The 14,366-nt window shown below is 37.5% G+C and overlaps 1 protein-coding gene across 5 annotated transcripts in view; it reads right to left on the bottom strand.

Annotated features, from left to right (window-relative positions):
* eys (eyes shut homolog) overlaps positions 1–14,366 on the bottom strand; it is a 201,395-nt gene that overhangs the window by 2,976 nt on the left and 184,053 nt on the right. For all 5 annotated transcript variants that reach the window (XM_077612551.1, XM_077612553.1, XM_077612552.1 and 2 more), the window contains 5 exons: positions 8,398–8,570; positions 3,757–3,939; positions 2,810–2,976; positions 2,267–2,411; positions 55–217 (listed from right to left, as the gene is read on the bottom strand). In XM_077612551.1, the coding sequence (XP_077468677.1) occupies positions 55–217; positions 2,267–2,411; positions 2,810–2,976; positions 3,757–3,939; positions 8,398–8,570 (831 nt within the window). The remainder of the gene's footprint in view (positions 1–54; positions 218–2,266; positions 2,412–2,809; positions 2,977–3,756; positions 3,940–8,397; positions 8,571–14,366) is intronic.

Genomic DNA, 14,366 nt, shown 5'->3' on the forward strand with positions numbered 1-14,366 from the left:
ATTTACCTTTCAATATTCTTCAGTAAGATCTTGGAATAAAAAATGTAGACTCACAACACGGATGAACCAGAGTCCACACACGTTCCTCCATTCTTGCAGTGAACGTGATCACACATGTTGACCCCACACTGACCCACGCTTCGCCCAAAGGCAGGTCGTTTCAGGACCTGGACAGCGCCGTTTCTTCTTGTGCGCAAGTACATGTCAAAAATGCACCCTTGAAAAAGCAGACAGATGGGAAGTTTTAAGTGCGTCTCAGATCAAGAGGTTCCATGAAAGTCTATTATTAAAGTTAGAAATTGGTTAAAATACCATAAAAAGTCAACTTTTTAATAACCCATTTTTTTTTACCTTTGACTCCAATGAGAATTGGTGATCCTGTCACCGATTGTCAAAACATTGACTCTTGCAAAAATAACATTAATGTGACTGTTTGTCTCTCAGAATTGACACAAAAACCAAACAACTATGTCAGTGGCTGTCATCCAGCACTTTCCTCGTCATGTTTGACTTTTGCTTTCAACATTTATTTTCATCCAGGCAATATTTACTTTGTCTCTAAGTGCAGAGCACGAGGGGAGACATAAAAATTGCACTCTTGTATTGGTCCCTGGGACAAACAAGATGCACTAAAAAAAGTCACGGTCATTCGTGAACATTTGTGCCTTGATGCCATCTAAAGGCAGACTAAAGTGACATAATTTATACACGTATATTATAGCATATAAATGTACATTAAGTCTCAGGTAAACATTGTGTTGAGGAAATGCCCTCAATAAGAATATTTGCATTGAATGATGTCGAGCGTCAACAAGCACTATTCCCAGTTACTGGTGATTTGATCACTGGCTCAAATTGGCAGATTGATTCATTTCAGGAGTCACCGCGTCTCCTCTGCCACCTTTCCACAGGGGGAGTGTGGATCTGTTGATAACTGGGAGTGAAGTGAATTATCAGTGTGTTCACTGCCAGCCATCATGATTAGGGCTCCAGGAAGGTCACACAGATCTGATTAGACACCAGTGAGTTCTCATTACATCCCCGGGACTGCTGGTGTTGAGCTTACCAACATGGAGACGGTGGTGAGTCAGGTTGAATATGGGAACTGTGTTACCCACAATTGATTTGATTTGGGGGAAAAAAATCAATTTTAAAGGTTGAATTGAAATAAATGCCAAAAATCATAAGCAAAATATAAATGCATCATAGCGTTAACACTAAAAACTTACAAGTCGGTCTGAATCCTGAATGTATACTTATGTCAATGTTTGCACAAGAGCAGGTGCAGAAAATAAACACATTCCTGCTTACAATTGGCATCCTAGTCGCATTCATGATAATTATTTGGTAATAATTGTTCCAATTACAATCTCAATAATGCACACTGCAATCTATTTTAACGAGCAAGGTGACCAGGCATTTCCATTCAAACAAAGTGTCCCTTCATTTAAGATTGAATTAAAATGCCCTCTGTGACCTGCCTTCCTCCGTTCAGATGTGACTTGCAATTCTATTATTAAGCACATAATTCTGCAAGGACGGACTTCATTTTTTTGGCTCTGTTTGCAATTATCGGGCTGCGTAAACATTAACCATTAAACACAACAGCTCCTAAACAAAACTTACACTTTTATGTAAAAGTGTAAAAGTTCCAAAGCACGCATCACTATAAAACTCTAAATTGTCTCTTGGTAGAAATTAGAGTTTGATGGAATATTTGTCATACTGCAAAGTGAACGACCGTATTTTACGGACTATAGGTTGCACTTTTTTTTCATAATTTCGCTGAGCTTGCAACTAATACTCAAGTGCGACTTATAATTTTTTCTATCCATGACAATCGAAAGCTTGTTATGTATATTTTTTTAGGCTATAGTTATCTGAAAAACGTTTATGTTACCATATCCCTGTTCTCCATCTTACTATTGTAACTTAAACCTATGTTTGTTCTTGGTTTCTGCTAAAATAAAAAAAAATGCCCATCCAAAAATGCAACAAATACTCCTATATATGAACCTAATAAGGCAATGTATAGAAAATGGGTGCACCATATGATCACTACATACTGTACTATCTTGATTATTGAGGGAAATGGTGGCTGCAAAATGCCTTCACGCATCAGCAATTAAAGGTGTTGATAGACGCAATCTGTGTGCTCTGTCCTTGCCTTATATGCCTCCGTTCTGCTTACAAAAGCGCAACCATCCTGGGATGAAGGCCAAGCTCCAGTGCTCTTAGTGCAAACTGCTTAAAGTGGCTGTCTTACCCTGAAAGCCTTGACGGAACCTAGAGCCAAGTGGCAGCAGGTCAGGGGTGTACTCATTATAACCGCCTACAAAGAGGAGCTTGACAGCACCGAGGCCCCGCAGAGGTCCTGGAGACGAGCCCGTTCTGGTCCTTTGTCCGTCAACCTAAGAAAGATGTTGTCAATACTCCAGCAAGTAAATTATTTAAAAGTCCCAAGTGTCGGAATGCATGACCTCCTATTGATTCGATTCACTTAGCTCTTAAATGCTGGTGTTTTTTGCATGATACAAATGTAGACCTCAATTATTGGTCACGCTGTTCTGGCGAATTTCAAGACATGTTTCTCCATTGGGATTATGTACCAAAAATAACAAGCGCAAGGCGGATGGATATATTACACAGCTCACATTGTCGAGGACACGTATAAAGGAGAAGAAGGACGAGAATAAAATGCTATTTCAAGTCGTTAGTGATCAATTTGCCTTTAAGGGGGTGGGGGGTGTTACACCGGTTGCCGGGTATGTTCGATGCCTTGCAATCGAATAAGGCACGATCCAATCACCTTTAGCCATCCGGTTTTATTGGTCCTTCCAAATGTGACCGTGTGGACGTCCACGTGGAGGTCCAGTCGATCCGAGACGATGGTTGCAATACCTGAGCCAAGGTTGAATTTATGGAGAACTCTCCTCTTCCGTATACCCAAGACAAAAAAGTCGTCACCGTCGGTGCCTGGTGGAAAAAGTCTTGAATGAATAATGAGCACGGCTCCAGATAGAATACAGTTAGGACATAAATATCTTATAAATATCATGAACTCTCACTGAACTGGAACCTACAAAACAATAACAATCAATTACCCACATTTAAACTCAATTATAAATGGGGTTGCTCGAAGGCACATTGTAGACGACAATGTTCATCACTGCAACCGCTGTGATTGTGTGTAACGTGATCTTATGCATTAGTCAAATAATTGTGCTTCATAGTTTTGAGGAGTTGATCAAAGCAGACATTCCATTTAAGCAATTTTTGCTTCAATTATTCAGCTTTTCTCCTTTCTTTGTCTTTGCACAATTTCTCTCCCAAACCTATTTCTTTATTCTTATTGCTACTGAGGTTGTGTCTGTTTGTTTCCAATTCAAAGAAGACAACAGAATCTGCATGGTAGGATGATTAAAACCTCCAATGTTAGAAATAAACATGGAATTATTTCTGGCAGATATACAACAAACATGCCACTATAATAAAAATAATACTTTACAAAGATGCCCTGTTTTGTGACTTTGAAACAAGATGGAGTATGACGAAAACAGGTTCTGTTTGAAATGAGGAATGTTCTAATTAAACATGGAAAAAAATAAAAATGCCTATCAAACAAATTATTATTATTTTTTTTTTAAATGTGCCTTCCTAATTGGTTTTGCTCCAAAGGATTCTATTCATTTAAAGACTGCAGTGGATTCAACATCTCAGTTATTGATAAAACACAAAAGTGTACGAGTTGCTGACCTTGTCCTTTCGTCCCAGCGAATAGAATCAAGTTGTCTTTCACAGCAGAAGAGTTATTGGCCAGAGTGAACTTAAGCTGGAACTCGTAGAACAAATTGAGACTCGGAATACTTGTGAAGGCCACAAAAGATGTGAGGCCAAAGACGTCCGTGCCACTGAATCTGGCACGCGTGATGTTGACCGCTGCAAGACAAAAAAAGACATTTTTAGAAGGAGACAGTGGCTTTCCATCACAGTTTGCCAAAAGATGGCACTATTGCCACACAGTGCATCTGTTTGAGCGTATTGAAACCTTTCAGAATACTATTAGACGATGACCCGTTTTCAAACACCAGCACCTCTCCAGTCCCATTCTATTTCCATTAGAAGCTATTTAGGCTGAATTTTGGCAAGCAGCCTGTGACTTCTTCATCCTCCCGCTACACACAATGCCAGAACAGTCGTATTCAATTCACGTTGAGTCACAATGACAGTGTTGTGCTATAAAGCGCTCAACTTGAATTGCACCTCTGTATTTGATTTTGCAGTATGTACTCACTCGATGTAAAAAGGCTGGATTTTTTTTTCAAAACATCAGTTATTTTTTCTTAGCTGGAGGACACCTTTCATGCTTGTTGTGATAGCAACAGGCTCAAAATTCTGCTATTCAATTGCCCTCTTCATGCATATAAATGATCGATAATGCCTCGGCATCATCCCAGGTATCGTTAACGTTAAGCTGTATTGCTTAAAATTAGACAATTGTTGCTCTTATTTCTTGCAATTAACATGTTACATGCAACAGGAACCATTTTCTTTTGCCAATTATGTGGACATTGTCACCTTTTACGGTGTTTAATCTTTATTTTTTTAAACACCTACCATAGGTAGTTACATTACATGCCAAAATTAGTAAAATTTGGACTAAATAAAGGGACATCTGCACATCCAAAATAGTCCCCATACCCTATTTCTAAATAAATTTACCTTTTATTTTTGGTTTCATTAGGTGCATAATCAATGAATAAATTATAACAGCCTGATTATAAGACGCATTAGTGCAAGGGTGTCAAACTCGGGTTGGTTTAAGGGCCGCATTAACGTCAACTCGGACAATTTTAGATATAATATGTTTTAAAAATCGGATTAAAAGAACTGAATCAAAAACCCTAAATCTTCATTTTTTTCATAGATCTAGAACAATGTTTACTTGAGATTTTTTTTCCTTAGTAGGGGGAAACGTCTTTTTAAAAGATATGTTCAATATTAAAGTGGAAAACTGAAAATATTTTTAGATATTTATTTTTAGATGAAATGCTTTTTGAACTTGGATTAAAAAAATGCAATAATTGATTTTAAAAAGGGAAAATCAGGAAATATAATACACATCTATATTCTTTATTTTAAATTTGATCCTAAAACAGAAAGTCGGGACTCATGATTTACTTTCTCGGGGCCGCACAAAATTACGTGGCGGGCCAGATTTGGCCCCCGGGCCGCCACTTTGACACCTGTGCATTAGTGCATCAATATTGTGCTTTTGTTCTTGTAATTTTAGAATATTAGTTTCATTTTTTATTTGTTTACTATTTGTTTCTTTGCTGTATTTATGGGTTTGATGAATGAATGATAAATGTGTGTCTTGAGCATTTGACAGGAGTCGTATAATACAGTTATGCTCCAACAAAAATCGATTCGAGGTCATTAAACTCAACGAGAAATGCTATAGTAGTATCAGGCATATTGGATTATAAGCCACACCACCAATTTTTTGGACAAATCAAATCGTTTTAAGTGTGCCGAAAAGTACCGTGCTCTGGATTGCCCGCCTCGTTCAGTCCCAACATTGTCTGGCTGTCTGAGCAACATTTCTGCAAAGGTAGACTATTAATAATTCTGAAGGAAGTCAGTGAAAATATACATGAATGTTTCATGGCATCCGCTAAGCCACTCCGACATCCGTTGCACTTGGTTTCCCGGTTGTTCAGAGAGCAACTGTATCAATTTAAGTGCACTTGAGAGCAGAGCTGAAAATATTACGCTAAGGGTACAAAATCTTGTTTTCTTTTCTTCTGACCTTTAAGCTACGCCACCTAAGCCTCTTTGGTTGGCCGTCCTTTAAAACCATAAGAGTTCTTGCTTTGACATGGAGTAATCATCCCTCAGGGTTTGAAAAATGAAATGTGATTACTTGAATGCTGAAAAGGAACATGTGCTGTTCTTTGACTATTGCTAATAGTTTATCGAGTGGAATCAACAAGTTCCTTGAACTATTTCCCGAGGTCATGCATAGGATTTAAGGTTGTCCTTTAGAAAAGGACTTCACGGGAATAGCGTAGAATTTACATGTGTCAAAGTGGCGGCCCGGGGGCCAAATCTGGCCCGCTGCATCATTTTGTGTGGCCCGGGAAAGTAAATCATGAGTGCCGACTTTCTGTTTTAGGATCAAATTAAAATGAAGAGTATAGATGTATATTAAATTTCTTGATTTTCCCCCTTTTAAATCAATAATTGTAATTTTTTAATCCGTTTTTTTCTGTATTTTTAGTTCAAAAATCATTTTGTGAAAATCTAAAAATATATTTAAAAAAGCTAAAATAAATATTGTTTTAGATCTATAAAAAACTGAATATTCAGGGCTTTCAATCCAGTTCTTTTAATCCATTTATAAAAAAAAAATCTAAATATTATATCTAAAATGGTCCGGCCCACGTGAAATCAAGTTGATGTTAAAGCGGCCCGCGAACCAACCCAAGTTTTAGAATGACAAAGGTAAAACAACATATCATGAAGGACTACTGGGCTAGTTTTTTTAGAGGCTAATACAGATTAGGAAATGGGTTCTGAGGCCTTGAGATGAGCATACAACATGACCCTTGGGAGTGATCAGCTGCGATTGTGCTGATCTTATCGAATGTTGGCAGCATCTAAATGTCAGGCGTAGGCTCGGTGTGTGCTGGATGGTTGAATTGATGCGTCTGGTATGATGTGGGTGCTGGAGCATTTCTATGATATGCCAAGCACCATGCTGCTCTTTAGTTTGGTCATGCAAAACCCTCACTTGCGAGAACTAGGCCTAACTCTTTATTGGATGACTCTTTAAAACAAGGGTGTCAAACTTGGGTTGGTTCGCGGGCCGCATTAATTGATTTCATGTGGGCCGGACCATTTTAGATATAATATTTTGATATTTTTATTGAAAATCATATTAAAAGAACTGGATCAAAAGCCCTAAATATTCCGTTTTTTTAAAGATCTAAAACAATGTATATTTATATATAAGTAAACAAATAAATATTGAACTTAAAAATATATAAGTGGAAAACAGAAAATATTTTTATGTATTTAGATTTTACAAAATGCTTTTTGAACTAAAAACATTTTGAAAAATTGGATTAAAAATTTGAATTCTTGATTTAAAAAGGGGAAATCAGGAAATATAATATACATCTATATAATCTTTATTTGAATTTGATTGTAAAACGGAAAGTCGCCACTCGTGATTTACTTTCCCGGGCCGCAAAAAATTACGCGGCGGGCCAGATTTGGCCCCCGGGCCGCCACTTTGACACCTGTGCTTTAATGGATTCGCAAAATAAACAGTTCTTAATCGTAAAAAAAAAATTGAACTTTTAGAGCAAAACTGTTAAGGAAAGTTGCTGTAAGTAAATACGATCTGATTAACTTAAAAGTGCTTTGAAATATTCAGCAAATCAACTGTGAGCTTTCCTTTGATTATCCAACTTTATTGCTGGAGGAAGAGCACATTTCTACATCCTCAGCACAATTTAGTTCCATTAATCCCTTTACTTAACAACAGGCACTCATTCGACCAACTGCTCAAGGCTTCCATTCACCAACTGTTTGCAGAGGAGTGCCTTAATAAAGCTGCAAAATCTACAGCGCTCTGATGTGACTGCTGTTTTAGGGGCATCATTTTGAAAATGGGGAAAAATGCCTTGTTTTGGATGTTCATTCATATAAAGGCTGTATTTTAGAGGACAAAGACATATATAAACATCGTTATTAAAAACATAATATTGGACGCCGAAAACATTTCCTCTAAAACAAGGGTGTCAGACTCGGGTTGGTTCGCGGGCCGCTTTAACGTCAACTTGATTTCACGTGGGCCGGACCATTTTAGATATTATATTTGGATATTTTTTTTATAAATGGATTAAAGTAACTGGATTAAAAGCCCTAATTATTAATTTTTTTATAGATCTAAAACAATGTTTATTTAATCTTTTTTTCTTAGTAAGAGAAAATCATTTAATAATTGGTTTTCATTTCAAAAGGAAACTTTTTTTTTTTAAATTATGTTCCATATTAAAGTGGAAAACAGAAAATATTTTTATATATTTTTAGATTTTACAAAATGATTTTTGAACTAAATACAGTAAAAAAAATTGATTAAAAAATTGCAATTATTGATTTAAAAGGGGGAAAATCAGCAAATATAATATAAATCTTTATCTATCATTTTAATTTGATCCTAAAACAGAAAGTCTGCACTCATGATTTACTTTCTCAGGCCACACAAAATGATGTGGCGGGCCAGATTTGGCCCCTTGGCCGTCACTTTGACACCTGTGCTCTAAAGAGTGAACAATGGTCGGTAAATGGATTACAAAGTTTGTGTATTTTGACCCAAAAACTTACCTTCATCACAAAGTAGGCCTTGTTTTCCGTAAGGACAAAGACACACTGCCTCTAGTGGTGACTTTGGGATGCATGTGGCTCCCTGACTGCAGGGGTTGCGGTCACAGGTCATAAACTGGCACAGCTGGCCAGTGTAAAGCGGGGGACACTTGCAGAACCAGTCCTCTGAATCACTAAATGGCAGACACACGTAGGGAGGCATCATTAGACCGAGAGGTGAAACAACATGGCGAGATGTGTGGGTGATAAATGGGACTGCTGTGTAAAACGTTTGCATGTGCAAACTAAGAATTGTACATAAACTTATTTTAATTGAAGCAGAGCCTTAGTGCATACGGTCGACAGATACTCCTCCACAACAATTGAGAGATTTTAATCTGCATATTAAACTTAGAATGAAAGGCAAATGACGGTTAGACAATTTAAATGATGCTACAGCAGAGCAATCAATATACAGAAGAATATTACTAAATAGCCGCGGGCTGTTCTGCTTAGTCTGCAAGAGGTTTATGATAAGCGCCAATTCTGTTTACATCAAAAGCTATGGCAGAACAAATGCAACATACTAGGATTACATGTGAGAGGATATCTACTACATGCCGAATCGGTACTCGGACGTTTCGTTGAAAGACGTTTGGTCCCCGGACGTTTGGTCGACCGGACGTTTGGTAGAACGGACGTTTGGTCGCCGGGTTGTTACTGTTTAAACCAGCTCTCAAAATTATAATCATGAGAGAGAGAGAGAGAGAGAGAGAGTTTAATATCTAAATATCTAATATCAAAATATCAACAGTAAAGTCATAATTTGACAGCGAGCGAACCCGGCGACCAAACGTCCGGTCGACCAAACGTCTTTCGGCCAAACATCCGGTCACGTGCCGATCAAGCAGAAACATCGTGAAATTTATGCTCGTACAGTGTGAACACATTGTGTAGATAAAGACAATGTCAATCTATTATTTATGTATACCAGCGTTACCATAGTGATTTTTTTATATATACAATCCCATACTGTGCAGTTAATTGTTTTTTGTTTTTGTTTTGCAGCCGCCAACTAACTCAAGACAATCAGTGAGGTTTTCTAGGTCAGAAAATAGACAAACAATGGAATTTTCCTCCTTTGCCTCTTGCTTGGCAATGACACAAACCAACATTTGACGTTGTGGCAGAAAAGATGTGTACTGAGGGTTAGTCACAGATCGAGGAGGCACTGGTGAGTTTCAGCCCCATAAATTAATCATGTGTTTGGTGCAGTAGCTCTGCAGGGTGTGTTTTTGCTTCTTGAGAAACTGCCTGCCAGAAATGAAATATTTACATTCTGTCGCCTGCAAAGTGCATTGTTGAACGCGACTGTGTTCTGCTATCAAGAAAGCAGTATTAATGACCTTCTAATGCCATTTGGAAGGTGCAATCGTACACAGCCACGCACTGTCGCACTGCTTGTGAGTGTTTGAAAAATGTTCCATGTATGAACAAGAACAAAGTTTGCTTGAGTAAACAAGTGCATTCGTTTTAATGAAAGACATCTGTCAACCGCTAAGAATCAATTACGGTTGCTTGTCAATCATGAGAAATGCCTTAGGAAATTCTGTGACTCTACATAAATACATGAGGACTCTTAGTAATGAATCCTGATGACGAGATTGACCATCATGATTGGCTCGGTGGATTACCACAGATGCTTGGACATCCTCCTAACTCGACAAATCCAACTGAGGTGCCTTACATTTTTTGACATGATTCAGAACATTCTATAGCAGATCATAGAGGCTGTAAAGCTTTGGAGGAGGTTTGTGGTCATGACATCATTGGATCAAGTGTTAAAAAGGCTAGGGGATTTAAAAAAAATAGTTATTTATGGGAATCACATGCTGAGAGGCAAACAAACACATTTGGTGGCAAAGTGATTGATGAGGAAAAAAAATCAAATTGTTGTTCATGCTTACTCAACCTAATTTGTAGTGATTTTTTTCCCAACTGCAGCCTTTCCATCATCTCATTTGTTTGATAAAACTTTACATCCAGAGTCAGAGCTTTATCAAATCGATGACTTTATGAGCAAGGCTTGAAAAATAATACACGTCAATGTAATCCTTTGGGAAAGACTGAATGCATTGTTATCATGTATTGGATAAGATTGTTTTGACTAAACAATGGATGGTCACGATCCTATTTATGACCTTTTAGAGAAATAACATGACTCGTCTTCAGCTGTGAAGAAAGTGACTCATTGTAGAAACACGCTAATGAAATGCCTTACTTAATGAAGACTAAGTACATGGCCTCAAAACTGAGCTCTGCATTTAGTATAACATTAAAAAACCACTGTGCTAAGTTGAGGAGAGAGGAAAAAAAGCAAGTCTATAAATACTTTTGAATTTTTAATTGCCTCAAATGTCCCTGTGGCAGCTTTGATGATGAAATGGTCCTATTTCTTTCTTTTATTTTTGCATATTCATCTAAATGAGAAACTTTACTTCAAATTTGTCCATTGCAACAAACCCTTAAAATCTTTCTCCTCATCCCCAAGCATGTCACAGAGAAAAGAGAATCTCAAAATGGGGTTCCCCCAACTTTTCTTGCAATTGTACATTCTAAAACACATCTGTCAAAGTGGCGGCCCGGGGGCCAAATCTGGCCCGCCGCATCATTTTGTGTGGCCCGGGAAAGTAAATCATGAGTGCCGACTTTCTGTTTTAGGATCAAATTAAAATGAAAAGTATATATGTGTATTAAATTTCCTGATTTCCTAATTGTAATTTTTTAGTCATTTTTTTCTGTTTTTAGTTCAAAAATCATTTTGTAAAATCTAAAAATATATATAAAAAAGCTAAAATAAACATTGTTTTAGATCTATAAAAAATGAATATTCAGGGATTTTAATCCAGTTCTTTTAATCCATTTATTAAAAAAAATCTAAATATTATATCTAAAATGGTCCGGCCCACTTAAAATCAAGTTGACGTTAAAGCGGCCCGCGAACCAACCCAAGTCTGACACCCTTGCTCTAAAACAACTGACTCAGATAAATTCATAAATATTTTGCCAGCTTCACTATATTGCTACACAGAATATCACAGAAACAATAACCTCCAAAGACGTTTCATAAATGTCATCCGCGTTAAATTATGTACTAAACACTTCTTTTCAAGTGCTTGTTGGTATGCAAGCCGATGATGAGATTCAACTCCCAAGTTTCTCATCTGGGTGAAATAGTTACTAGTCCACACTATCCTACTTTAAAAAAAACAAAAAAAAATAAAATGGACCGCTGTTTCAAGTGGATGTTATTTATAGACTAGTAGTACTTTAGTATGAAACGCTTGCCCTCTATTATTGCAAACAGACAGTTGGAAGCATGACAATTGAGAGCTCTGGCAGAGGCGGTAGGATAAATCATCTCAACATCACCTCACGGTTCCCTCGGTGAATTTTAATACTAGCCGGGGAATAAAGGAGAACTTGAATTTCGCGGTGACATTCACCTGATGTACTCAGGCTCTTGTTTGAGCAGACGGCTCGGCGACATTTCCCTAACCTCGTACAGACACTCTTGGCTTGCCCATCAGTGACAAAGGGCGACTTCTACTGAGCTTCTGTCCAGGTTGTTTCAAACAAACTGTCAAAGCAAAGCATCACTCACATGCAATTTCTCAAAGGTTTAGAATATATTCTCGCTCTGCAAATATGGAACTTGGGATGGTCCAAGCCGAAGGCCGTACAGGGACAAAAACAAACAAAAAAAACCCAGAGGATGCACCTGCGACGTGGCATGCTGACACTGCTGTCCTCTGTGGATTTATTCAGCAGAGAAAACCAATTACCGGTAATTTTAGTTTTTTGCATTTCTTGAATAATGCGCTGAAAACATGCCCTTTGAGTAATTCCTCATCTACATTGCCTTAACCTAATTTTCTCAAATTCAATCACTTGCAGGTTAACACATAGTATTTAATTTCCTTAAATGAGCGACTTTACCTGCAGGGGTTTTCATTTGATTAAATTATTTTAAAAAAGCAATAAAAATGTTCCATTCTAACATACTTTATGATAGACACCAACGGATACGATTTTAGCATTACAGTAGGCTTTAACTTATTGTCCCCGGACATTTTCTATTTTGAAATAAATATTAGCTGAAAAATATGTACAAATTCATTCATCACAACAAACTATTATCATTATTCATAGAATTATGATTAGAGATATATACTATATTTTCAACATGAGAGTAATTTGCATTTTTCTATTTTAAAGACTTGACAATAATTTGTACACGTTCATTCATTTTACCAAGAATTTCGATTTGATAATGTCCTAACTCCAAGGTAGTTGTTTCAGTAATACTTGGAGTTATTGGAGAAAAAAAAAGTGAACCACTGTGCTGTTGTGAAAATCATGTGGTTTTTATATGTGGGCCTTTGTGCTTCAATGACAGAGAGCAGCAGTGAAAAATGCAGCCATCTGTTCCTCCAAAAGGCTCACAATACACCCACACAAATTCAAAAACATCAACAAAAGGGCCCCCTAGCAGGACACCACTTGCAGACAGAGACTGGTGGGAGTCAAACTGTATCCAGCAGATGCATTTTCCTTTATGAAATCCACAGTGTGGATTATCAAATTAAGTGCTATATCCCAGAGCAGGGGGAAGCGAGGCTCGGGACCCCTTTCCAAACCAATAAAGTTGGCTGCCATTTTGCCTGACTACCTTGAAAGCATTTTGAACAAACTCAGACAAGTGTGGAACAACTAACTCGCTTGATAAATAAAAGAAATACATTTTAGCTACGTAGAGCTGTTCACCGTATTTTTTGGACTATAAATCGTATCGGAGTACAAGTCGTACCAGCCCGAAAATGAAGTTGCAATTGATTATTAGTTGCAAACTGTGAAAAAGTGCAATTCAAAGTACGAAAAATAGGTTACATCCAAACTGCCCCCGAACTGGAATCAAACCCAGGACCCTAGAACTGTGAGGCACTAACCACTCACCCCAACGGGCCGCCCTTCCAATGAGCATATTAAAGAATGACACAATGATAACTCCGATACAGTCTTTTGGCATTTCACAGTAGTGTCGTGTATACATGGATGCCCTAAGCATAATATGCAACACTTTAATAAACAACTTGTGTCAAAACCACTATCTTCCGTCATCCAATTGTGTTTTGCGAACTCTCAATGACCCCCTTATATTGTGTGTCATGCAAGAGACACTTACATTAATGGGTGTCTATCACACTGGGATAATTGCGCGACCTCTTTAACACATGACAAACCACTAGAACCACAATACCATCACATCCTAATTGGTATTCGCCAAGCTTGTTCTTATCTCAATAATCAGGGTGCCCACTTTCATTTCCTGTTAAACAAATGTAACTGTTAATTAATTGTGTCATAATACAACAAAAAAGTCATTTACATCACCTACCTTTTAGATTAGCTAAGGGGAAAGTGCATTACAAATCATCTGTACAGACTAACAAAGAGGGTCAAAATACTGCGAAATGACTTGTGATTGTGTTCCACTGAACTAAGATAGCTAAACATGAAGGGAGATTGGATCATAGACCAGACTCAACTAGGAAATTAAGGTAACCTTTAAATCTATCATATTTTTGTAACTAGGATATTTCATATGCTATCAAGGTTAAATCTACAACCCAGAAGCATCAGTGCTAAATTATTTATATGAAGTTTGTAATAAGAAGTTAAGATCTTTTCATTACTATATGAGATGTTTTTGGGGGAAAAAGCCAACAAGCATAATTGCGTTAGAATAAATTGATACAGTTGTCTAATACTAGTTCAGGGGAATCCAGCAGCTTCACAAAAGTTTTGTTGCTTTAAATGCTTAAATACTTTAAATCAAGGGTGTCAGACTCGGGTTGGTTCACGGGCCGCTTTAACGTCAACTTGATTTCACGTGGGTCGGACCCTTTTAGATAATATTTAGATTTTTT

The sequence above is a fragment of the Stigmatopora argus genome, chromosome 11 (assembly GCF_051989625.1).
Source record: "Stigmatopora argus isolate UIUO_Sarg chromosome 11, RoL_Sarg_1.0, whole genome shotgun sequence".
Classification (NCBI taxonomy): Eukaryota; Metazoa; Chordata; class Actinopteri; order Syngnathiformes; family Syngnathidae; genus Stigmatopora; species Stigmatopora argus.